This window comes from Chelmon rostratus, chromosome 24 (assembly GCF_017976325.1).
Source record: "Chelmon rostratus isolate fCheRos1 chromosome 24, fCheRos1.pri, whole genome shotgun sequence".
Taxonomy (NCBI): domain Eukaryota; kingdom Metazoa; phylum Chordata; class Actinopteri; order Chaetodontiformes; family Chaetodontidae; genus Chelmon; species Chelmon rostratus.
Window position 1 is genome coordinate 5,231,722 of NC_055681.1, and position 26,093 is coordinate 5,257,814.

The window sequence follows — 26,093 nt, forward strand, 5'->3', positions numbered from 1 at the left end:
TGTGACATATCTTATTCAGTGGGTAGGAGAGAGGAAGAGTCTTGCCCTTGTCACATAGCTGGAATCAATTAGAACTGCCTGAAAGCTTTCCAAACTGATATGTATTTATGACTAATTTGTTGTCTTCTTGTATGTCATGCATTGCTGTCCCAAACATGAGGTCCAGCTGTTATTGCATCCTTTTCTCCATATCATTCTGCACCATGCGTGCCACCAGTCCCATTGTTTGAATTAACAGGGCACATTTTTCTCAGAACAATGGAGACACTGACAGCAGAGCATTAGCCTCCCAGAAAAGTCTTGAAAAATTTGCTCCCATCATTTGACAATAGATGACGCACAATGTTCAGACTTCTGAAAGATGGATTTAGTCGCCAGCTGAGAAATGTATGACTTATCTGATAATGAGAGTTAAGACTGAGGCATTGTGAAGTGAACAATGCACCACTGATAAAGAGCACTGTGTGCTATCTTACGCTGCGATTCCACTGCTGTGTGGAAGATCCATCATGTTGTTTGTGGAGCTATTAGCTAAAAGCCACTTTTACACCTGCAGGTAAGATGTTTAACAACCCAACCCTCACTTTAGAGATTCTCACCACGTTCGCTGCAAGAAGTACTGTAAATCAGCAGCGGAAAGTTCATGCATGCAAGTGCTGAGCTTAAGTACAATTTTGAGGGTACAATTTTTCCACGACACTTCAGAAGGAAGATTGTACTTTTACACTATATGTTTGACCACTCTAGTAACTCTTTACTAAGCAGATTAGACCAATTACAACAACTCATTTTCTTGGTGAAAGTCAGAGAAGATTGATCCCTCTCTTGTACATGTCTGTTACATATGAAGGTGGAGCTCTGAGAAAGCTAGCTTATCTTAGCATAAAGTAAAATACGATATAAAGTGTGAGCATTATAGGTGCTCTCTATTTCTACATTTACCGCTGGACAGAGTAAGGCTAGCAGTTTCCATTAATTTCCAGTCTCTATGCTAAGCTAACTGTCGCCTGACTTTAGTTTCTTACCATAGAGACCTGAAAGTGGTGTCAATCTCCTCATCTAGCTCTTGGCAAGAAAGGAAATATGCACATTTCCCAAAATGAAAATGTTTTTTTTTTTTAATGAAAAAACGCTGTTATAGCTCTGGCAAATGAAAGGGGCCATTCTGGATTATCGGTACTTTTACTTTTAATACTTAGGAATTGTTAAAAATAATACTTTCGTCCTTCAACCTTATATTTTAAATGCAGGGCTATTACTTGTAATGTAGTTTTTTTATTTTTTACGTTGTGGTATTTCAACTTTTGCTCAATAACTGATGGATACTGACATAATGTATCAAATCTCACTGTAAAGACATGCCACTATGGTATAAATGAAGCCTGTGTAAGTCGACCATGTTGAGAGAAAAGATGAACAACAAGAGGGTGCTGCTACCTGCCAGCTAGCTGCTACTAGCACTCCATGATCTCAACCAGGAATGGTATTGCTAGCAAACCATTTCAGCAAAACTGTCAAAATGTCAGGGGATCTCTTACGTGTGGGCTGTGAATGTGCATTTCACATGTCAAAGATATGTGTTACACGTCTTGTCTTGTTCTTTAGGATTGGTCTCAATTACAAATCCTCATCCAAGAATTTCTTAATAACTTTGCAAGCTGATTCTTTTTTCCTCCTCCTTGGCCGTATGAATGACTTATGTTGACAAGAGCCAGGAGGAAATACTGTAACTCAAACTCTGTGTCTCTCCTCACCTACTGCCCTGCCTCCGGAGCAGTGACAGACCAGGCAGATATTTCACACATTACATACGTCAAGAAAAACCTTCCCCTCTTCGCTGCCACATCCTTTAGTTAAACAGTTACTGGCGGAGACCCGCTCACACACTCAGACATGCGCACACACATGCACACACCGCTCTGTTACACATACGAGCAAGCACACCCCCTTCTTGCGAGCCTCTGCAATGCAAAGCTCCATATAAGGACATGTTGATGATGTAATGGTCCATAGGCAGGGAGCACATCCCTTATTGTTTGGTCTGACTGTAGGAATGCCCACATTACAGCTACTAAGAGAGTGAGACACACGCAGAGAGACGAGTTGAGCGTCTGGTGTTGTACGGCGAGATAATGAGCTCATGGCAGTGAAGCTGGGAAAGCCTTTGGCACAGGTAGGCACACTGAATATTACTACAAAACTCTGAATCTGGGGGCAAAACCTTGAAAACTTCTGAGAGTTGTCGATCTCGTGATTGGCTTGGAGATATACAGATGTTCACGGTCGCATCATTTCATGCTGGTGTTCTTGTGTACTTTGTAATACTAACTTTGTGTATTTGTGTTTGTTTCAATAGTACTTCTTGGCTTTAAAGTTAGTATGCTTTGTGTCGTTACTGTGAGGATTGCGCCTTTAAAATTAGTCTAAGAAGTTAATAAAACTCAGTGGAATAAGTTTTTAATTATTTTTAAAAAGTATTAAATTTATGTATAAACTTTAGTGGGAACTTTATTAAGGCTTTGTATCATGTAAGTTTCATTTCACTTTCAATTTGAACATATCTATGAAGAAATGCTGACAGACATTTTAATTCATTTCAGCTACTCTCGGAGTCAGACTCCGTGGTCTGCCTTTGCAAACTGTTTGGACAGTCATGAGGCTCAGTCTTTGTCAGAAAGTGGTGTGAAGCATGTCACGTGTATGGCCCCTTATATTTACTATGCAGGGATTTGTCCAGATAACGCAGAAATACTGATAACTTAGTTTTGGATGAACAAGTTACCAAAAATTCATAGTTACACTAGACTGCACATATTCTGTGAATATTCCATTTTTTTAGGACGGTACCAAAGAGGAGTTTAGTATTTAATGGTATCAAGTACTTTTGGCTTGTTATTGTCAGATGAACTAATTTCTTTGCTTCCCTGTTTGACTGTGGTTGTGGACATCTGCTCTAATTACTGCTTACATGGAACTTTTATTGCATAAATGACATTGATATTAATGAAATTAGTAGTCATCTTAGGAGCTTCTTTGCCTTAAACAGCAGCTATGTTTGAGAGAAAGATGAATGTTTGTAATTCTGGACATTTTGGAGCTACTGTATAATGTAATTTTTCATGCACAAAAAAGAAAACTCTTCAGGACGGTCATATCTCGGTCTCTTTTGGTAACACACCAATACATCAAGCATATAACCACCACCAGGAAGTTAATAAATATCAGAGCTACATATTTTACTCATGTTGATTGCACTCTGGGGGCATATCAGTTGGCCCGTGTGGACTTTAAACACAGTCTATGCACTGCATCCATCAGTGTCCGCCCTTCACATCAGCCCACCATTCACAAGTCAAAGCAGAGGTGGCTGCGTGTGTATGCACAGGATATATATCGGTCTGTGCATACATGACCTAATCACTTGTGGTTAGGAAATGGCACAGCAGCCCTGACATATGGAACGTGTAACACAGCTTTAAGCAGCGGGTGAGCCACAGTTTCCAGCTTCGGGAGCCACGTAAAGAGAGGGAAGCCCTCTTTAAAGCTGTAATGGTGTGCTGGTGTGACTCCCTCGTAGGCTTGGCTGACTGCTCCCAACTGGATGCTTCCTTTTCTTTTTTTTAATGGCATTCATGTTAGCTTGCTAAATTATATTTGCAACTAAGCCAGAAACAATCCTGTAAAGTTAGGATATGCCATTTTAACACCTTAACCCACCAAATGACTCCCATTTTTCCATGACACATTAACGACCCGCGGTGGTGGTCACGAATCCATTTTTAGAGGAAACCAGTCTGCAAATTGGTGCCTGGTGCAGAGGTTGTACAGGCTGCAGAGTGGGTGGTAAGGTGTCTTGTAATGTTGATAGCCATGAAACTGCTATGTCACCAGCTTTATGTGCAACACTTTACAATTTATTCCCCCAAAATAATGTTTTTTCAAGATGTCTGCAGAAAAGGGCTGCTCTCGACGCTGAGATAGAAAGTGATGGGGGTGGAAATGTGGACAAATGTTATGTAGATCAGTAATATTTATGTGTTCCCTGAACAGATATGGCAACTGCTTCTCCTGACTTATATTGGATGGCGAAAGCTGGTCAGTTGAGCTACTCCTACTTGTTAAAGTGTGGATTTGTTCAGGGTCAGCGGCAGGATAATATTTTTTACCAAAGGTCACACTGTCTATAGTCCTCTCCAATGATATAACATGCAGACTTGCAAGTCTGCACTAAATTACATCTAACAACTAAAATGGTCTCAGATGTGGCTCTGTTGGCCAAATACACTCATCTACGTGTGTGTCCGTGACGAGAAAAAGTACAGGAACAACTGATCAGGACCAACATTTCATAATGTACCACATAATACTTTGGGAATAGTGCAATAAAGTCCCATAAAGGGCTAGAATTAGATTTCTCTGATGTGAGGCAAGCTGTGTATTTTGAGCATGCAGCTTCCTCTGAAAGGATTTTCCTATAGCGCAAAGTGCCCTTGTATGCAGTACACACGATTAATATCCAGTTTAGGACTATGAAGTATTTTAAAACAGAATGATAGGCAGAGTTTCCAGTCCAACTATGGCACAAAGTACATTTCTCTCTCTATTTTGGCTGATGACATCACTAGAAAAACAGCGGGGACTGAGATAAGAGATTAAATAAACAGTGATTACAGGCAACAGGCTAGTTTGCAAGAGAGACGTCTGCTGGTTTCGCTTAGCAACCTTGTGTTTCTACATACACAATCCATTAGAAGAAAATGCAATTTCTCAACTCATGTATGTTTCTCGATAAGGTGGGCATACTTTCTTTGCACACCACTCTTATCCAGAGACCTTAAAAAAGTACGACGGCTGATTAACATATTTCATCAACACTTCTAGCTGCCAGTATATAACAAGGGCAAACTTTAAGTCAACGAGCTGGACAGCAGAACAATCTGAGTACCTGGAAGACTCACAGGACTTAAAAAAAAAAATGGGTCCACAAACACTTCAGGGGGACTTGGGTTTGGTTTACTGTATGTGTTGAAAACCACAATCCCTTATCTTTTATAGCCTTAACAGCAATCTACGAGCAATAAAGCTGTTAACAAGTCCTCAAAATACTAAATGTACCCAATGTACAAATAACATGGTTGTCATTTGTCCGACTCTGAGTGATCCTGCTTGAAAAACACATCTTTATCAGACATTTACTTTCAGTTTACATAAAAAAAGTTTATAGCGTAATTCATAACATCTCTGAATCCACCAAAAACCACACTAATAATGAATTATTATGCATATCCTCATGACATTTTATTGAGTGTTGGTCTGGATCTAATTGCAACACTGGGATCCAGTCACATGTGCCCCCCCTATCCGCTCCCACCAGTTAGCTGCTACTGAAGAAAGAAATGACATAGACTCTACTGCTGAGAAGTGACCCACCCTACCACACTTACATCATGGCCCACAACCCAACTGTACATGTGGAATTAGTGATCCCGGAGAGTGTGTGTTTGTGTGTGTGGGGGGATTTCTGTATAAACTCTGTGGGACTGTAATTGCCTTAAGCTGGGGGAATTCCTTGAAATGTATAAGAAAAAAACGGGGAGGGTAGGTGGTGGTTTTGGTGAGGGGGAGGAGGGTTAGTAGTCGAGGAACCCCTTAATTAAAGGATTGTTCCATGCCAGTGGGCCATCTGTGTGGAGATGCCTGGCAGCTGCACACACAGCAGCCATAACATACCTTCCCCGGGGGCTGTAGGCACTCTGGCCTGGTGATGTATGCATGTGCCTGATGCGCTGACCCCGGCTACACACTGCAGCTGCATCCAGTGGCACACATGCAGTGCACCTTAACATCCTCTGAGTACTTTGTCCCCCATCTGGGTTTTGTATGTAGAAATATGAGACAGTAATTGTGGAGTTATAAATATTACCGTTTTCTAATTGATTTTTACTTTACTGACTTTGATGTTTCTTGTCTGTCATGGTGAATTTGAAGAGGAATTGATGAAAAGATCTTTAAGAACTGCATACTATGCACACATGTTCCCCAACTGAAGAAAAATATTGTTTATAGCCAGTCTAAATGCACTTACTTTTGATTTACTGATTTGATTTTGTCTTTACCTCCATGAGCAGGGATGTGTCCTTAGAGTTTATTCAGCATCCAATGAGTATACTCTACACTTGTACACAGTTTGATGAATGATACACCATTAAACAACAGCAACTTACATCAAACACATCATGTGAGAAATATCCTTACAGCTTTTTACAGTACTGCTCATCTTATCTGGTAAGATCATTATGAGAGGTCAATAACAACATTTGGCTGTCTGTCACTCGTTTCCCATTATTTCTCACAGGACTTAATAGGCCATATGGTATACAGTACACCCTCAAATACCATGGAAACTGGTAATTCTCTGATTGTTAAACTCAAGGCCTAATATTTACAGCAGTAACTCACATTTCCAAACCATAAGAGAATTAGTTGGCAACAAGGGAACACAAAAAAGTAACCACAGGTATTTCAGACTACCAACCTGAGAGAGTTAAAGTAATGTTTTTTATGATGTGTTAAATTTTCCATGACATTAAAACTTAAGTCCTCCTCAGAAATGCAGAGAAAATAACAGTGTTTATGATGTGTCAGTGCATGGAGAAGTGCGCCAAATGGGTAATGACAGTGGGGGTGTAGAGTTTCTTTAGCACTTTTCATACATATGTAACATAAGTAAAGAAAACATTTTAGGTCTATGTGCTGCTCCAAAATTCACATGAAAGTTGATAAAAAAAATTATAATTTGGAGTGGGAAAATGATTTTGCAATAATTAACATTCATGTTTGGTGCCTAATTGTCTCTATTTTTATGTGATTTCTGTATGCATGTTCTGAAATGGATTGCTTGAAGATCATGTTTGCTTTATTTCTGTTTTTTACAGGTTGAAGGTGTTAATTGATCAGGAAAAGGCCTTCCAAGAAAGAAAGGACGAAGAGAACAATAAAAAAGTCACAAGTTTGAAGGAGGAGCTGACAAAACTCAAGTCATTTGCGTTGATGGTTGTGGATGAACAGCAGCGTCTCGCTGAGCAGCTGAAACAACAAATAGCGAAGGTCCAAGAACTGAGTGCCAGTGCTTCACAAGCCCAGGAGGAGCTGAGCTCAGCTAATGCCCGTCTGCAGGAAGAGGAGCAAAAGGTCTTTCGCTTGGAGGCTGAGCTGCGTGACCAAACCGGTCGATACCATCAGGAACAAGAGGCCATGACTGCCAAATTGACCAGCGAGGATGCCCAAAACAGGCAGCTGCGCCAGAGGCTGTCGACTCTCAGCAGGCAGCTTGATGAGCTGGAGGAGACCAACAAGACCCTGCGCAGGGCTGAGGAGGAACTGCAGGAGCTGAGGGACAAAATTAGCCGTGGTGAGTGTGGAAACTCTAGCCTCATGTCAGAGCTTGAAGAGTTACGGAAAAGGGTACTTGAAATGGAGGGAAAGGATGAAGAGCTGATCAGAATGGAGGACCACTGCAGGGACCTCAACAAGAAACTCCAGAAAGAGGCAAACGAAAGCCGAAGTCTGAAGGCCGAAGTCGATAAACTGAACCACAGAATTATGGACTTAGAGAAATTAGAGGATGCATTCAGCAAGAGCAAACAAGAATGCAGTTCACTAAAAAGTAACCTGGAGAAGGAGAGGACAGTGTCAAAGGTTCTGACCAGTGAGCTGGAAGTCTTGAAAGTCAGGGTCAAGGAACTGGAGGCTGCTGAAAGCCAACTGGGAAAGACAGAGCTGACACTGAAGGAAGATCTAACCAAGTTAAAGACTCTGACAGTCATGCTGGTGGATGAGAGGAAGGCAATGGCAGAGAAGCTAAAGCAAATGGAGAACAAGGTCCAGAACAGCACTGGCAAACTTCAGGCTGAACAGGATAAAGTTACATCAGTCACAGAGAAGCTAATTGAGGAGAGCAAGAAAGCGCTGAGGTCAAAGGCTGAGCTGGAAGAGACAATGTGCAGCGCTACAAAGGAAAGGGATGACTTGAGGGCCAAGTTGAAAGATGAGGAGGAAAAGAGCAATGATTTGGAGTCTAAGATAAATATGATGAAGAAAAGGCTGCAATCACTAGAGACCATAGAACGAGAACACCTGAGAAACAAAGCTAAAGAGGAGCACATCAAGACACCCATTGCTAACCGCTTCCAGCAAGAAGACAACAAAGTAAAGGATTTGACGCAGGAGGTTGAACGCCTCAGACGCAAATTAAAGGACATGAAGGTAGTCGAAGGTGACCTCTTAAAAACAGAGGAGTTTGAATCACTGGAGAAAAGATTCACCAATGAACAAGAGAAAGCTAAAGCCTTGACAGAGGAGCTGGAAATATCCAGAAAGGAACTTTCAAAGTACCAACTGGCTGAAAAGAAAGAGTGCAACCAAGAGCATGTTCTTTATAAACGCTTGAAGGAGGAGGAGGCAAAGTCGAGTCATTTGACCAGAGAGGTCGCAGCTCTGAAAGAGAAGATCCATGAATACATGGGAACAGAGGAGTCCATTTGCCGCATGAAAACCGACCACTCTACACTGCAAAGAAAACTGACCCAGCAAGAGGTCAGAAACAAAGAACTGGCCAGAGAAATGGAGACACTCACGAGAGAGCTTGAGAGATACAGACGTTTCAGCAAAAGTCTTCGCCCTGGCATGAATGGAAGGCGCTTTTCAGACCTCCATGTTTCCACCAAGGAAGTTCAGACAGAGCCACTTGACCTCATGTCTCCCAACTGTAAGACAATGGCACCACTGGAACGCGCTGTGGTGAACGGGAAGCTGTACGACGAGAGTGAACCTGAAGACAATGCAAACTACAGCAACGAGCTTCAGCTCACCAAATGTAGCCCCTCACTTATCAATAATGTAAATAATCTAAACAACAACATGAGAAGAGCGCGAGTCCCGTTCCTCAAAAACAAAGACTCCCCCCCTCAGGTGAACGGTAAAGTGCAACCACGGCAGAATGGCAACCATGTTCAGCCTGGAGATGTTGTGCTGACCCACAGCCCTGGGCAGCCTTTGCACATTAAAGTGACTCCCGACCATGGACATAACACAGCAACACTCGAGATCACCAGCCCGACCACAGAAAACACCCAGTCATTCACCAGTACTGCCGTCATACCCACAAGTGGAGGTCCACCCAAACAGAGGATTACCATCATCCAGAATGCCTCCATATCCCCAACTGCAAAATCAATTTCCCCAACAATAAAATCCAAAGGTTCGCCCATATCTGACGAACCGTGTTCACCAGATCGGGCACTATCACCTTTCACTATGGCGGCGTACTCTAGAGCAATGACTCCAGACTCTTGTGGTTCTGTAACACCAGACAGAGCCATGTCACCTATACAAATTGTGTCAGTCACTACAGGCACCCCTGACCGCTCCTTCTCCACGGAGCCAGTAGAGGTCGTTGGAGGGCACGCCGTCTTCCGTGTGACCCCCGAAAGGCAAACCAACTGGCAGGTCCAGAGGTCTAACAGCTCTGGGCCAAACGTCATCACCACAGAGGACAACAAAATCCACATTCACTTAGGGAGCCCCTTCATTCAGAGCATCAGCACTCCATCGCAAACACTGAGTCCATGCAACACACCTGGACTCCAGGAGCAAAGGACTCAGGTGCTTGCGAATTGCAGTACTCCTACTGCCAAAGGCAACAGCAAAATCACAAGTAGCATCATGATTAAGCCCACCTCCACCCCAATCCAAAGGCCATCACAAATTACAGTAAGTAATGCCTATGACTGACCTGATAACCCCCCAAACCCTCCATCCCATCCTTCGTTACTGAGTCCTGCCCATGAGATCCAATAAAACCATAGACCCTAACTCTATACCCTGATACATTTACATGTCTGTTTTTACTTGATTTATGAGCTTAAACCGGGGTTTGAATGTTTTCCTTTTCATTTTGGTTTGCTTGGTTCTGTGTGATTAAGTTGAAACAATTGTTTGCCTGCATGAGAAAACATATACCATTTGAAAGCACTAGAAAATATGATTTAATTTGACATAACACCAGGTTTTAACTTATGTGCACTTACTGTATTGTACTCAGTGGCCAACTTGCCATGTAGTCATACGTTTCACACTGATGTATCATGCCAGTTTTTATACTTCATATTACACATACTGCATTTTGATTAAGTTGTTTGGTTTTCTGAGAATTAAAGTGTGCAAAAAGAAGTGTTATGTTTTATAGTTTGTCATCCATGCTTGCCAATTTCATTTATTCACTAAATCCAGCATGTTTTGAATGTGTAAAATTAAGAATAATCTGAGGGAAATGCAATTAGATTGAAATCAGTTGTTGATTTGATTTTTGGTGCATGCAAAGTAACTTTTTAACACATGTGTTTATGTTACACAGTGTGTCGTCAGAAGATTATGATTCACTCTCAGATTTCAACATGAAGATTGTGAACACCTTGTTAGACCTAATTAAATAATACCCAAGTGGAAGAGTTGTCTGAAAAACCTTTGTGCTCATACTTGACCAGATTACAAAACAAAGAAAAACCCCTGGGATTCTCACAATTGCTTACTTTAGTTAAAGTCATAGGCTGATGTCACAGTTTCTGCTTACATCCACAGCACAGCAGTGACCAAGAATGAAAACCAGCGTGATGTGAACTTGGAGTTCTCTCGAATGGTCCAGCAGAAACTCTGTTAGAAACCTTTAGACCTCAGGTCCATAGAGCTGCTGTCGGAGGTGAATCGATGTTGAAAACAAACAAACAAACTGTAGAATTACACCTGCTCTTCTTCAGTGGACTGAGATTACTGAAGCATGGTTATAATTCAGTGGAGCATGAAAACACTCACACTAAACAGACATTCAAAATGTTCAATTATCCTCTTGCGTGAATGCACCAGACAGCGTAAAGCTGGTTCACTGGATTAGATCATGAGATCTCAAACTCATGCGTGATCAGAAAACACAAATTCAAACTAAATTAAGACTATACTTTGAATTTACCTTGGCCATCATCAACATAAAACAAACCCCTTCAGAAAAGCTGATACAATGTCTGGTCTCAGAAACACTAATGTATTAGTGATCTTTTAGCACAAAGTCTTATGTAGCTTGCTATTCATTGGGCAGTAACCCAAAGCGTCTGTTTTATTTTGCTTTCTCCCATGAATCATGTCCTTTGAAAATGAGTCATCAGTGCAACTTGTTCCTCCATGTATATGCATTCTTCTACATGTGGTTTTATGAGCCCACGGTGGAAACGCTACCACATACGTGCGAGCCGTTAAAATTAAATCTGCACCGAAGGTCAGAACAAAGTGATGAGCGGATGGAGACTGAAAGACAGGAATGGAAGGGATGTGGGAGAGGAAGAGAGAGGATATAGTGAGAAGGATGTGGTACATTCATTAATGTCATGTCGCAATACAAAGAGTAAGTCATAAAAATTAAAGTATATGACGATATAATGTACACACTGAGAGGTCTGATTGTGTACTGTAGTGGCCCTTCACATGACACAACATGTATACACAAACAACCATGCATTTCAAACAAGACTTCATTGCACTCCAGAGCGGATGCAGAGCAAATTGATCTGCACAGTACAGTTTATATGTGGAGATTCTGTGTGTTTGTGTTCACTGACAGGCTTCAGTGTTTTTTGGTATAGTATGTCAACAAAATAGTGATCAAGAATACTTAAATGGCTCAAGATCAAGCCAATATAGTGAAGAATTTAACACTGCGGCTCAAAACTTGTCATATTTGAGGACAACTGTCATTGTACTCCAGGTTAAAAGCACATTTCAGATGCTCCATTTCTCTTCTTAACAGCTTGTTGCATTCTTCTTCCTCTAAAATTGTCCAAAGATGACAGGCAAAACAACCAGAGGAGCTTGATTTAGATGCAACAATACTCTGAAGGACAATGAGCAGATAAATTCTCTAAAATACTGTGAAGCATGTACCAAGTCCTCAGCGTCATTTAGAAGGGCCGAGACAACTGTTGCAGGAAAGTGGCGAACCCAACCCAAACACACACACACACACACACACACACACACACCAGTGTGACAACGAGGAGAAGATTAAATCAAGCATTAAATTGAATGAGTGTGAAGGAGCGCAGCTGGAGAGACCGGATCCAAAGCAGTCTAGGCGCGATGAAATGATGCAGGGGCTAAACAAGATGCTATTCATTAGAGCACTGCTTGAGAAAGCATCCAGCAGCTGGGTTTGCTGTCTGCAACCTCAATTACCCCCTGACTCACTTTAGACTTGCTCGACTCATAAACTGTGCATGTCTGGTTCAGGCAAAGAAGGCAGATCTACACATGGTATATCCCTGCCAAACTGATAAAATGAGTATCAAGTGACATGTTGGGAGCCAAAAGGGTGTTTCATTGAAGCCTACAGTGATGCTCGCTCATGCTGGCTGAGGCTGTAATCACACTAAACTCACAACGAAGCCACTGATTAACACAGCATTGTTTAGGGGTGAAGCAAAACATGAAAAACACCAAACATTGTGGTGAAACTTTAAAAAGTCAGCGACTGATGTGAATCAAGCACAGCCAAGAAAGTCTAATTACCAAACGGCGTGTCAGAAAGACAAGTTGTGTGTCACACTGCAGACAAGAGCGGATTTCCTCATTTTCGTCCAGAATGATAATAATCGCAGAGAAATTCGCCCACCTTGACCGACAGGCACAATAAAAACCAGGGCAGGACAATAAAGGAGTGGTCTCTGAACAAAAGACTTCATACTGCGTGTGAGAGCGAGAGGGTTGACGCTGTGAAAGTAGCCTCTCTCACACACCAAAACAAACCTCATGTTTGGTTGCCGTGGAAACAGCCGTGCCGGTATTGCGGAGCGCCGGGCAGAGGAAGTACTTAGTTGAACTTCTGCTGCACTGCTGATATACGAGAGAACAAAGCCGCACATTAAGGCCTCTTTCCATGTAAAATCAACAGCACTCCCATGACGTGGAGTCCATACAGATTTTCTGGCCCATTAGCTCCACTGAAGCATAAGCTCTACTTATTCTGAAATTTATACCCTGTATGAATATTCAAGGATGTAGTTCACTGCAGATTTTTGTTAATTCTCAAAAACCACAAGCCACACACGAACACATCCAAGTGCTTTTCTCAAGTAGTTCAGCTTGGGAATGAAGTTTGTGGGTGTGATGAAACTCATGGAAATACTGAAAAGTCTCACTCAGCTGCAGAAACGTTTGTCCAAGAGGTAGCCTCAATTTCTTGCTCTAATCAACACTCCTGTCCAAAATGTATAAGAAGTCTCTGTTGCATAATGCCTTTTTGTTTCAAATGGTCATTAAGGACACAGAAATCTGAAATTCTGCAGTAGGCAAATTCTTGCAATTCTGCAAAAGGATCATTTTAGGTGGTGTACATCTAGCAAAATGCAATTACTTTTTTCAGAAGAGTAGGTGGTGAGGAAGTGGACCTGTGTGCCAATTCCGTTGCCATGGAGTAATTTAGTCTCTGGAGGAGACAAACTATGAGCTTGAGTAGAGACTCAGACATCAACTGTTTATCTTTGTGGCTTAAGGATCTTGAATGTGTGATTTAAAGAGCTAATTGAGAACTGCAGAGACTCATATACAACATAAAAACATATGAAAGTGAACATGAAAGAACATATTCTGAAAGGGCCAAAATCCAAGAGGCATGAACCGCTGGCTGCATATGAATGAGGAGCATATGTCTCAGTATGCTGGGTTACTTGTAATTGTGGAAACATTTTATCAGAGTTATTGTAAACAGGAAACGCTTTCTACTGTACAAAGACTGATCCAAAGTGATGCCCCTCAGTACCCTGGCATGCTGCAGTGCATATAAACACACTGATTGAAAAGTGATTGCACAGTAAGCGGAGCAGTAAATTGTTTGAAAATCTGAGAAATGCGATGTTTCCCATATTTCCTTTTGTTGTGTGCAGACTGGTTTCCAAGCAACAAACTCACACTGTTTTAATAATGGTGGGTCAGCACTGAAAAAAGTAAGAAAAAAGAAAGCATTCTGGGGATGCTTAAGTGAGAAATGCCCCCTATAATTTAACAGATTGTCAAGATTAGATTAATTTTTATTTGATTGCCTCACTGATTAACCGATTACTTGTTGCTGCTTTACCGTCATATAAGCTTGATTATGATGATGATTATGATATTATTTGAATTTTTCTTTAGAAAAAGCACACTGACAAGACAAAAAATAGTGTCCAAAAGACAATTCTAAAAATCATTCAACATGTAAGAATATGCAACATTGTTCAAAGGATGTACTTTCATGATGGTGCCACTGCTGGGTATATTAAAACAGAGGAATTACAAAGCTGCAAGACTAAACTGTCTCTAGCTACAATGAGATAATATTTAAACCAAAAAAAGAGCTTTTCACGTCCTCCAAGAGTTCTTTTAGGGACAAAATGCAGCCGTCCTGCAGTCACATTTGGCACTGTGATCATTCATCGTCCATAGAATATGTGTTGACATCATCTAGTGGTCATCTTCAGTATTGCATCAGCTACTGGAAACAACTCAGTCAAACTTATGGTCGTTATCCGGTCAGAACTGCAGACCTACCTGTTGTACATATATGTAAATCCTCTCGATAAACTGTAGTATACTCCAGTTCTCTGCAGTAAGTACACATAGTACACTCTTTAAAACTACAGTATTACAACTCTTTGTCAGACTTCATTGTTGTTCTGCTTTTTTCCACAGATACCTCTGGAAGCATTCCGACGACCTGGACCGACAAGAATCCCCAAACCGAAGGGCTTCAGCTCCCAGAAAGGGACAAACAGCACGGTGGCCAACGTGGGACTGCAGAACAAGAGCCATGCCGCCACTGGGAAAGAGCAGGCCACACACACGGCGGCGGCGCACAACAATAACAACAACAACAACCCACATCTAGTCAACCGCAGGCTGTGATGTCGAAAATAAAAAACTATGTGCAAAAGAAAAACAACAGTAAAATTAAAACTGTAGTGGTGTAGTAGCATTTCATTCTTCTTTCATCTTTTTAGGAAATAACTGTTCCACTATGACAGAATCCTCATCTGTGGTGCTCTGAAGACTGCAACCGATCATTAGCACTCTGTGTACACACTGTATTAGGTGTAAATAAACAAGAAAGTAGCTTATTTCATATTCACCGTCAGAGATCTGTGTGAAGATGTCACTGTGATCATCATAGAGTAAACTGGAGAGTAATGCTAGAACATTAAGTATGTTATACGGTTATGTTGTTGAAAGAAAGTGAGTGTTTCTCTTTATTGACATTTGTATTGATCTTTAATGACAGATAATCACACAACCATTTATCCATTTTTTAATAAGTGGCAATAATGTACATAAGTGTATAAGTGATGTGTTGTATTACACCTCATTGATAGTGATACTCTTGAAAATGTGACATGTGTGTTATTTTTGGTTATCAATAAAGACTTTTTATACCTGGAACAAGAGAAATGTCTCTGATCTGATCACAACAAAACTATTAACTACAGAAAAAGTCACTGAGAAACCTTGATGCTGTATATATTGATAAAAATAAGCTCCTTATCACATTGTAGTAAGTTTAAAATTGCTTTGTAACATTAAGCGTTTATAAATACTGGAAAACTGGAATATTTGTTGGATAGTGAGAAACATAAGTGGTTCAAGGAGAAACAATAACACAAGATCTGAGAATATGAAGTGATATTTGTGAGATTTTTCTACAAAGAGCTGGCAGTTAAAGGGCTGTTTGTGCAAGAGGAAAGCCACTTGAGATGCTGGGATTGTTGGGCTAATGTGACTGGTTTTATGTCAAAAGAATGAATGCAGGCATCAACTTCCACTACTTCACACAAAAGATAGACAGACAAACACAACACAAGCCACTTTCTAACATCCACCGCCACTGACACGTCAACATACACTCAATAAAAAAGTTCATAAAATCTGCGACAAAACCACTGCAGCAGTTTTTAACTCTGAGCTGCGACAGATTTACAGTGCAAGAAATAACAGCTAGATTCTAAATAGCAACATCATCGATCATGCCCTACTGTCAAAGTATTGTTATATCTTTTGCTGTTTTAACAATATTTGTTCAGGTATTAGTCAGGGTCACATTCAGTTGGAGGTTGTGAAGATGTATGTGTCAATACTGGCTGGCATGTACTGTAATACGTTGAGCATTCCAGGAAATCAGCAGGGACTGGTCCAAACAACAAAGTGACAAAATACTTGATAACTTCCAAACATATCAAATACCGAAAAATGCCTGTGTCGGAGTAGTGAATGAGTTCAGACAGAAATGAACTTTTAATATTAATAAGGTTGATATTTTTGGGATGGTTATCCGTTAGTATTTGTGTTATGGTCATTTATTATTGTGTGATTAGAAAAGAGCTGGGTCTCGTGTTTTTGGGTGGTGACACTCATAGCTGATATCAGCACTTGTGCAGCTGATTATGAGCTTGATCTTCTTCTTTAATTAAAGTTATTTCATGTATTTTGCTTGGACCTCAGCAAGTGTTTTTTGGAAGTCAGACAAGAGCAAAGCTGACCCAACGTCACCGTCTCAGCGGCTGTTTAGTTTCTTTCCTGGAGTCGCTACAGACTGTATTCCACTATGCTGACTTGGAGTGGCAGGAGTGCTACGTCTTTACATCATATCGTGGGGTGGAAACTAACTGCCTTTTGAGATTTCCTGAACTTTTTTGAAAACTTTTGCACATAAAGAGGGCCAACAGTGGCGTCCAAACCTCCTCTTGTCTCGCCGGTGTGTGGTGAGGGTGCCGTCACTGATGTCCTGTCAGAGCAGAGGTGATGGCTGAACGCAGCACACACAGGAAGTGCGTTCCCTCTTCTCCTCTTTCTGTGGCACAAACCCAAGAACGACAAGGCCCCTCCAGGACAAAGGCATGACTCACATCTACAGAGGAAGACATTAACTTTCAGGATTAGTCAAAGACTTTTTTACTGAAGATTACAGGCAATATTCTGAGTCTACTGTGCTCTTTTTAATGGTAAAAACTCACAGCGTGTATGCGTGATCTCTCTGACAGCCAGGCTGCTGAGAGCCACAGAGGCCAGGAAAGTGTGTGTGCAGCGATGAGCCAGCGTGAAAGGTGTGTGATGCACATTTCGCCGTGTCAGCACCAAAGCATCATTAAACAGGAAGAGGCCCACATCAGCCACCTGCTCATAGGTCCTAATGAATGAAATGAAGTACTTGATTACATACATCAAGTCTGCGGTGATGTAATTTAAAACACACCGCGCTTAATTTGTGCATGAATAGAAGTCGTACAATACTGAAATGCAAAACTGAGCATAAACAAAAAGCAGTTTTTAAAGTAAACGTTGCCCTCTGACGAATCTATTTCTATGTAAATAAGAAAAACTCATCAGTTTGGCCTGTAAGATTGGTATTTGCTCAAAAATATTGTACTTCTACGAACTTTCTGCATATAAAGTGATTGAAATCACCACTGTGAACACATTACAACAACAGGAATATGAGTGCAGCTACCTGAGTGAGTCTGGAATCTGTTCATTGGGGCTCCTTAGCAAAGCAGCATCCTGAGTTATTACCAGCTGCCTGTTTCCTTCACACAGGTCCTATGCACACACATACAGAACACACACCACAATCATATCAAAATACTTCAACATGTATGTTTTTCATGCTGCTTCGAGATGTGAGGGCTGTGTTTTTACTGGACAGCCTTGGATCATCTGCTGCGTCTCCTCCATCAGCCTGTCTCTCTCTGAGTTACGCTTTAACTGAAACAGAAGAAAACATCTGTGTGTTGGTCGCACTAACACACACATGCCACAGACTCCACACTTCAAATCAGCTTGAGGCACTGAGTCAACGCTCTGCCTGGCCGTCGTACCTTCTGTGTGAACTCTCTGAATCGTAGCAGGGTGTCGAGGGCAGAGGAGAGGTGTGAGCGGTCTGGGTGACCGGGGTGTGTGTGCACAGACAGAGCCTGAAGCAGAGTCACATACTCCTGGATTCTCCACAGCGGACACAGCAGCAGCTCCTGCAGGCTTCACAAACACACGCACACAAACACGTTTGCAATTTAATCAATGAAAAGTGCCCTGGAAGCACAGAAAGACAGAAGTGTGTGTGTGTGTTCATGCCTTTACCTCAGCATGTGCGTTGCAAGCGTTCTGTCTGCTCTCTTCAGGAAAGCCCGAAATGAAGGCTTTGTCTCCCTGCACTGACGCACATACACACAACATCCTTTGCTTAGATATCGTACAGCTAAACTGTTGGTCTAAATTATACCTTGAACTGAAATAGCAAAGGGTACTGTGTGTTGTTATTACAGTTGAAAGAAAAAGAAAAGTCTCTCAAATTGACTTTACAAACTTGAACTCATGATATACTGAATCTGACTAAATTCAACACAAAAGCAGCCCAGAACTAGTTTAGCTGATTAGCTTGAGGTGTTGTTTGAGTTTACCTTGTCGATGGTGCAGAGGGCAGTGGTGTAGTTGTTGAGGTAGTTGGTATAGACTCTGAGTTTTGAGCACAGTTTGACAAACACATCTCCAACACACTGCTCTGCACCCCACTGCTGAAGCCTGGCTTCTAAATCTGTGTGAAACACCCTGCAACAAAACACACACACACACACACACACACACACACACACACACACACACACACACACACACACACACACACACACACACACACACACACACACACACACACACATACATATCTCACTGAAACCCAAAAATCAGCTCTCAAAAACAAGAAAAAAAAGCTGTAAATTGGAGCAATATTATTTAAAAGTAGCAAAATTATCTGCCAGCAGAACAGGAAAACTTCACTTACTAAGATTTTTAAAACAAGTAAACATATCTAGTCTCAAAGAACCCACAGTTAAGTCGTCTCTCTGGATACAAAGAAATTCTGACCTTGACAAAGCAGTTTCGTACTTGTCAGCGTCAATCAAATAGCTTAATAATTCTGGAAATTCTAGTTTAAAGCATGAAGTTACTTGGAATTGGAAATAAAATCTCAGTAAGAAGCTGTAAAATCTAATTAATTAATGAAAACAAGTGAAATGCTCGAACATAAAAACTGCCTGGTAAGAAGACAAATCCTGTCAGACAGAAAACAAGCAAATACCGCCTTTATTTAAGATAGTTCATCTTCCTTAGATTCGCTTTTTGCAGTGTTGTCATGTCATGTTCACACAGAGGCACCCAAACAAGAGAGCATCATAGAAATACTGTGTGTGTGTGTGTGTGTGTACCTGTTGAGCTCCAGTATTTGTGCGACAGGGCTGAGGACAATGTGAATGTCAGCATAGCTGAGAATGGCTCTGTTGGAGTTCAGGGCTGCTGTAAGAGGCTCCTGGTACACCTTCAGCACAAAGAAAGAACGGGTATCGATTAAATACCTTGGTCTCAGACATGAACATGGACCTTTTCCGCACCTAAATGGACAAACACAACTATTGCTGGGTTGGTAGATGCTCTGAAAAAACATCTAAGTTATCCTCCCCAAAACAGATTCTAACAAAAAAGTGAGAAAGAAATCAGGCACGCAGCTGCAGAGCTATGATTCATTTAATATCTACAACACCTAGATGACAAAAGTATTATCTGAACTCCCCATAGTTTCCTGAAAGGGCCCGGTTCCTATCAATTATCAGTGGATGTTTTCTGGAGAGCACGCAGAGGAAATATTTTCAAGTCTGATTTGACTTCATGTCGAGTGGGACCGCACCTGAAACAATGGCCTCTCAGCAGCTGAACATATTATAGTCACTAAATGTCCTGAAGGAAACAAAGTTCAGTTTTGTTTTTGTTGGTAATGTTACAGTGTCCAGTTATTCAAACATGAAGCCATACCTTCAGCACAGCAGCCAGTCTGCCCAGATATACACACTCGCTGTGGTGCAGCTCGCGGGCAACTGCCCCTCTCCAGTCTAACACTGTCTGAAGACAGAAAGAGATGAGCTGTACAGATGAAGTGTGCTCCTTCAACCATCTCTAAATGGACAAAGCACACACCTGTGGCAGCTCAGGTGTCCTGCTCAGGCATTTCTGCGAGCTGAGTGGTGCTACAGACTCAGCCTCCACACTCTCTTCTCCGTCCTTCTCCTCACGCCATCTTGTCAGGAAATGGGCAAGAAACTCCAGAGGTCTGCTCTGAAGATGAGAGAGAACGTGATTAACTTTGGATCGTCTCATCTGTTTTGCTCTTGTTCTATCATGCTCCCTGACAGTAATTCCCACCTCCTCCTGTCTTGTGAGAGCAGTGAGCCCCTCTGTCAGAGCCTCATTCAGATCTCTGGACACACAAATCTCCTCAAGGCAGGTTTTCTCCCAAAGAAAATGACCTGTAAACATATGAACGGATTCTTCAGGAAGTTTACGGGACACAGAGTATGCAGGCATTTGTTTAAACCTGCCACTGGTCCCACTGTGATTAAAGTTACATGTATGAAAAACCCACCCAGGGCTCTGCCCCTGGTCTGAAGGCTGACCCGCTGTAGCTGTGGCCCCAGGCAGCCCCTCAGCTCCTCCAGAGCCTCCTCCATCCACTGAGCCTGTCTGCACCAGCCCTGCAGCACGCTCTCACACACAAACTGCAGCGCCGGCGCTGCTGGCTGCAGGTTTGAGACTCCGCTGCACACACTGCCGTCGGACCACTCACTCAGGACTGGGAGAGGGTAAACAAAGAGGGCAACAAAAGCATGGCGCGTTTTCACTGCTGGGGTCTGCAGTTTATAGACTCATGAAGCTGAAGCTGAAAACACTGAAGATGCAATCAAAAGATGTTAGTGCTGGTTGATTTGGCAACGCTGCTGTAGTAACAGGAAGTGCGGTTTAATAGGACAGCAAACACTTCTTGAGCAGCTGCTTTATCCAAGAAATGCAGAAAATCGCCGTTTTGCCGTTTTTTACTTGTTTTGACACATTTTTGAAAACCAGTGAACATGAACTGCAGTGATACACATTCACAGTGCATTTGCTGTGGCTTCTTCGCAAATAAAAATCATCCCGTTTTGCGATTTAAACACCGTAAATATGAATATTATGAAAACATGATGCTCTTCTCATATCCAATCATGATACTATCACCTGTAACCAATCAACCTGTTTACCTGTGGAATGATCCAAACAGGTGTTTTTGGATCATTTCATTTCATTTGGATCTTTCCCAGTCTTTAGTTGCTCCTGTCACAACTTCTTTGAAACGTGTTTCAGCATCAAATTCAGAATAAGCAGATATTTACAAAAATCAATGAAGATGATGAGGTCAAACAAATACATTGTTATTGTGTTGTTTTCAGTTGAATATCTGTCACAAAGGGATAGCTAACGATGACATTCTGTTTCTGTTTTACACAATGTTCCAACTCTTTGGAATCTGAGTTGTTTTAGCAGTAACTTAATACAGCTCTGAGTCAGTGTGAGAAGAGCAAAGAGGACACAGTCAGGATGATGTTACCGAGATTAAATTACAGTGGATTTCACGCATGCATGAGAAGGCATTTTGAATCGACACAGGGATGGCGGACTCCACCACTAACAATGGAAACTGCTATATATAAGTAATTACTTAATGCGAATCATGAAAAATGGGGTCTGATTTCATGCAAATGGTAAAGATTACAACTTTAAATATTTCATGAAAGTCAAGACATCCCTCTCGGCCAAGAATCACATCAGGAGCCTGCTGCTTTCTATATTTCGTGGAGGTGTTAGAGCTTATTCCTACGCTGGGGGCTCTTAACAAACATTTTTGGCTGAAGTTTCTACGCTGAGTCAGTCTTATGCATGGCTGACTCACTGTTCTGGAAACTTCCGGTGGCAAGACCCATTGGCGCCCGAACCTCGAGACCAGTCAGAGTAGACAGAGTCTGGATGAGAGCCACTCCTGATGCTGGGAGAAAGCGAGAGACAGGAAGTTAGTGAGACAGACGCAGGAAAGTGGCCGAAACACAGATTCTTAAGAAGTGTGTGTGTCCAAACATCTGCGTCTACTGACCAGATGCAGCCAGCGGGGAGAAGATGTCGATCCCTCCTCCCTCCTCAGCTGGTGCCACCCAGCCACACAGTTTTTCCCAGAACTCTCTGTGGTCGGGGGTCAGTAGAGTCCTCTCTGACAGGGTACTACCTGAAGGGTCAAAGGTAAAACAAAGTGGATTCACACACTGAAAAAAGAAGAGAAAATGTGGTTCGTCAATATGTCAACTTTTCAGAAACTACAATTTTAAACTGTTTGTCCGACATGCATTCTCATCTTAATCAGGTTAATCTCTTTTAACAAATATCTTCATAAGAGTGCAGGCAATGAACAAGATTTGGTAAATATACTTCAAAATATTGAGAATTTTCCAGTCAAAAAATGATAAATGAATCAATGTGCCACAGAGTTATGTTGTAGAATTTATGAGGTACTCTGTGTGTAAAAAATAGGAAGTGCTTTCAACTCCTTATACAAAACTGTGCATTTCAAGAACAAATTACTTAAAAACATGACTTTTCAGTCTTGACTCATCACATTAAAGGCAGGGCTCATTGACCTGGAGGGTGGTGAGCCCATGCATAATGTAAAATTAATTTAAGATTTATGAACTGTTAGGCCAGGGATGAGGATAGCAATGGACTTAAAAAAGGTGCTATAATAATACAATAAGCCATGAGATAGTTTCAGCAGATGTGCGTTAGAGTATCCTGAGAGATGAACTGGAGGCTCCAGTTGGACTGGAACAGTGTTTCCACACATTAAGATACACAGGATTATTAATTCTCACTGTGAAGCAGATGCATTTCCTCCGTTCCTCCTGGTGCTAGCAGGCCCAGCCTCTGAACTCCTTGCCCAGAAATAGCCCTCTCCGCCTGGGTTAACAGAGCTGAGAGAGTCCCTCTGTGGTCATACAGAACCACAATCACTCCTGCCTTCACACCACTCAGCAGCAGCTAGATTGAGCAAAAGGAAAAGAGCAGATAGGGAGAAATTTTACGTTCATCTTCCCACTGTGCCTTTTTCTTTTTACACTCAACAGTGCTGACCGACTTATTTTTCTTTTACCTCGTAGGCAGGAATCTTATCTGAGACCAGCAGTAAGAGGGCTGGAGGGGGCAGATGGATAGGAGGGACTGTGTGTGGCAGTGCAGGTCTATAGGTGAAGGAGGACAGTGCTCCACAGGCTTTGTTCAGTCTTTCACTGACAAAGAAGACGGAGGTTTGGTTAGCATTCACATCACAGCTTTAATACATAAAAATACCCTATTCAATGTAAATCCATTTGCTGTTACCACCAGTAACTACAGGCGTCACCAAATCAAGATTGACACTTTCACATAAACTAAATATTATAAAGAATATCATCAACATTTGTTTTTCAAAACACAGGTAACTGATACCACTGAAGGTAAGTTAATATGAAGACAATCACCTGCTTGGACTAGAGCCCCGGAGTCTCTCCCTGCTCAGGGCTTCAGTCCCAGGCTCTCCCCTGTCCAGGCTGAGGCAGAGGCTGGAGGACCCAACAGCCCCTGGAGGCCAGGAGAGAGAGGGCCAAGAGCTGAATGTTAATCCAGAGCTGGGCCGCATGGTGTGGGCACTTTTGGCTCCATCTGGCTTTGTGTTGCTGCCCCAGGCTCTCCTGGTTCTCAGAGACAGTCCTGCAAATATCACAGATGTAAGCAGTGAGGTGTGCGGTTACTTGTAGTTTCCTTTGATTTCTTTATTTTCCACTCACTCTTCTCCTCCTGCACTTTGTCTCTGATCATCTGCCTGATCCTCCTCTCCTTCCTCCGCTCTTCCTCCTCCTCCGTCGGCCCCGTGCTTTGTTGGTTGAGGGTCCCGTACTGCTCGGCCGCCTCCCGTGGAGTGAGCCAGTCCAGCGTGGATACACAGGAGACAAAGTGGTTCTTCCATGCTCCAAATTCCTTCTCTCCTGGGGTGTACGGAAGGAACCAGCCTCTTCTGATGCACCGTCCTGCCCAGAGACAGTCCTGGGCAGAAAGAGGCAGAGGGGAAAAATGTATCAGTGGCTCACAAGGAAATTCAAATACCTCTCTTCTGGGCCTCTCACCTGCTCAGCGAGGACCCTCCAGTGCCAACTGACTTGGGCGGCAGAGCAGAGGTCACGAGGGGGCAGAAATGACATCACATACAGGGACAGGAAACGTGGCAGCACCGCCGTGAAGTCCACTTGAGACACAGGGACTGTCTCGATCAGCAAATCTCTACAGTACCTGCTCAGATCGTCAGAGGTTTTCATTTTAACGCCTAACTCTCAGCATCAACACATGGGAGTATCAAAAACAACAGATTCCCAAATACACAAAAGAAGGGGGTAAAAAAAGGGGCCATACTTGAGCTGTGATCTGGTGCAGCCTATGAGCAAGGTCTGCAACAAGTGTTTCCTCTGTCTGTCAGTCCACAGGTCAAACCAGTGGAGCACAAGGTTCATCCTATCCTCAAATAACTGCGAATAAATGGGAGAAAGGACACCAGCAAACATTAAACACTCAGCAATGGACGTATGGAAGGTGCCTCTGATTGCAAAAGAGTCTGGCTGCTCTCCGAAAAGCTACAAAACTGGCTTCCAGCTCACTGATGAAGACTGTAGGCATGGCAAACTCCAGATAATTAATAAATAATAAACCACAGAGCAAGACTGATGGTGTGATGACGGCTGAATGAATCAAGTCGGGCCTCTGTGTATTTTTTGCAGAAGACTGCAAGCGTCATCTCATTTTCTACAAACTTATCCTTTATCCAGGACACCATCATAAACTTTTACTACACAAAGTGGAATTTAATGAGGATTTAGAGATGACAGAAAGACTCATGGGTGAAAACACTTAAGTACAGATGTACTGTATTTGACCGGAAAGCACAGACCCGTTTGACTTACGTCCATTATGTGCCTTAGTTTGTGCTGCCAATCATTATTTATTTTCTGTTGATGCTCAAATTGTAAATCATGGGATTAAAGTGCCTTCCCTTGTGAGATTTTTTTTTTCAAGAGGGAATATAAAGGCCACATATGAATAAATGAAACCTGTTTTCAGTCTATAATAATAAAAGCTGCAGTGTCCTGTGTTCATGTCAGGCTAGACGACTTCAGACCCCAAACCACCTCTGCAAGCAATTCACAACATGCAAAGTTGGTTAAATCACAAAAAAATTGGGAATTGATAAGATACTTACCTTAAAATCATTTTTATCTTTTGCTGTGTGGAAACAGGACAGGAAGCGCATTGAGACGACTTCCCACCAATTTGCACACCTGTTCCAAAATCACGTTCACTGACCAATCAACTCCACCCTGAGCCTTTGTGTGGCTTTCGCATAACTAATGATGCTAATGCTAATAAAGGTTATTTCCCGGTTTATATACGCAGTGCTTCGACACCACCACCTACACCACAATATGGCTTTAAAATTGTATTAAGGGGTTTATGATGCAGTCCAGGTACATTTCAAATATGAAAGGCTCATCAATGACGCTCTGTAATAACGTGGACATTGCTGCCATCTGGTGGTTATTAATAAAATGAATTAATAAAACTTAATTCTCCAGGACTCCAGGCTCTGCTTTGTTTGCTGGTCTGACCTGCAGGTTGCTCGCCTTGTTGTTCAGGGGGGTCCAGGTGCTGAAGCGGGTTTCGGAGCGCAGGCTGCGGACGCGCTGCGGGTCGTAGTCCGTCCCGCTGAGCTGCCACCGCTTCACCGAGTGCGGGGCTGATTTCAGCTTCGTCTCCATGTTTCTCACACGGTAAAACCCACTGAGAGAAAACGCTCCGAACTCCCACTTCCTGTCAGATTTAGCTTTCAAATGAGCGGACACGCAGGGCACAAGCGCGCAGCCCCGCGCGCGCAGTAACCTTAGCGACGCGTCAACAAGAGGATGCGCGCATTCCTTCACACGCAGCACATCCGTGAGTGACAGGAGGGGGTTGAGTGTGTGATCATGCAGCAAATAGCAAACAAGTCAGTCATGTTGCCAACGTGTGTGAAAATAAGTGACTGTCCCAGAGTTAGTGTAGTT

At 42.4% G+C, this 26,093-nt stretch overlaps 2 protein-coding genes across 2 annotated transcripts; one reads left to right on the forward strand and one right to left on the reverse strand.

The window, feature by feature from the left end:
• The first annotated feature begins 2,050 nt into the window (after window positions 1–2,050).
• On the forward strand, window positions 2,051–10,500 carry filip1l (filamin A interacting protein 1-like). The gene is made up of 2 exons (XM_041966078.1): window positions 2,051–2,173; window positions 6,936–10,500. The coding sequence occupies exon 2, from the start codon at window positions 7,051–7,053 to the stop codon at window positions 9,790–9,792; it is 2,742 nt and encodes a 913-aa protein (XP_041822012.1). The 5' UTR covers window positions 2,051–2,173; window positions 6,936–7,050; the 3' UTR covers window positions 9,793–10,500.
• Window positions 10,501–16,841: 6,341 nt separating this feature from the next.
• LOC121627517 (epithelial cell-transforming sequence 2 oncogene-like) lies at window positions 16,842–25,808 on the reverse strand. Its single transcript, XM_041966448.1, has 21 exons — window positions 25,659–25,808; window positions 24,412–24,524; window positions 24,129–24,291; window positions 23,793–24,048; window positions 23,487–23,715; window positions 23,120–23,255; window positions 22,842–23,007; window positions 22,073–22,201; window positions 21,875–21,967; window positions 20,534–20,740; window positions 20,314–20,417; window positions 20,089–20,226; window positions 19,927–20,013; window positions 19,326–19,435; window positions 18,522–18,669; window positions 18,202–18,275; window positions 17,943–18,099; window positions 17,764–17,829; window positions 17,576–17,664; window positions 17,082–17,254; window positions 16,842–16,975 (listed from the first exon to the last, which is right to left on the reverse strand). The coding sequence occupies exons 1-21, from the start codon at window positions 25,806–25,808 to the stop codon at window positions 16,842–16,844; spliced, it is 2,922 nt and encodes a 973-aa protein (XP_041822382.1).
• Window positions 25,809–26,093: the final 285 nt, after the last annotated feature.

Excerpts from the sequence above, each read along its gene's own strand:
- filip1l (XM_041966078.1), top strand. The coding sequence starts at position 7,051 with ATGGTTGTGGATGAACAGCAGCGTCTCGCTGAGCAGCTGAAACAACAA.
- LOC121627517 (XM_041966448.1), bottom strand. The coding sequence starts at position 25,808 with ATGGAGACGAAGCTGAAATCAGCCCCGCACTCGGTGAAGCGGTGGCAG. Across the intron at positions 22,202-22,841 it reads GGAAATGCATCTGCTTCACA|GTAGTACCCTGTCAGAGAGG; the intron begins GTGAGAATTAAT and ends TTGACCCTTCAG. Across the intron at positions 17,255-17,575 it reads CAGATTCCAGACTCACTCAG|GACCTATGAGCAGGTGGCTG; the intron begins GTAGCTGCACTC and ends TTCATTCATTAG.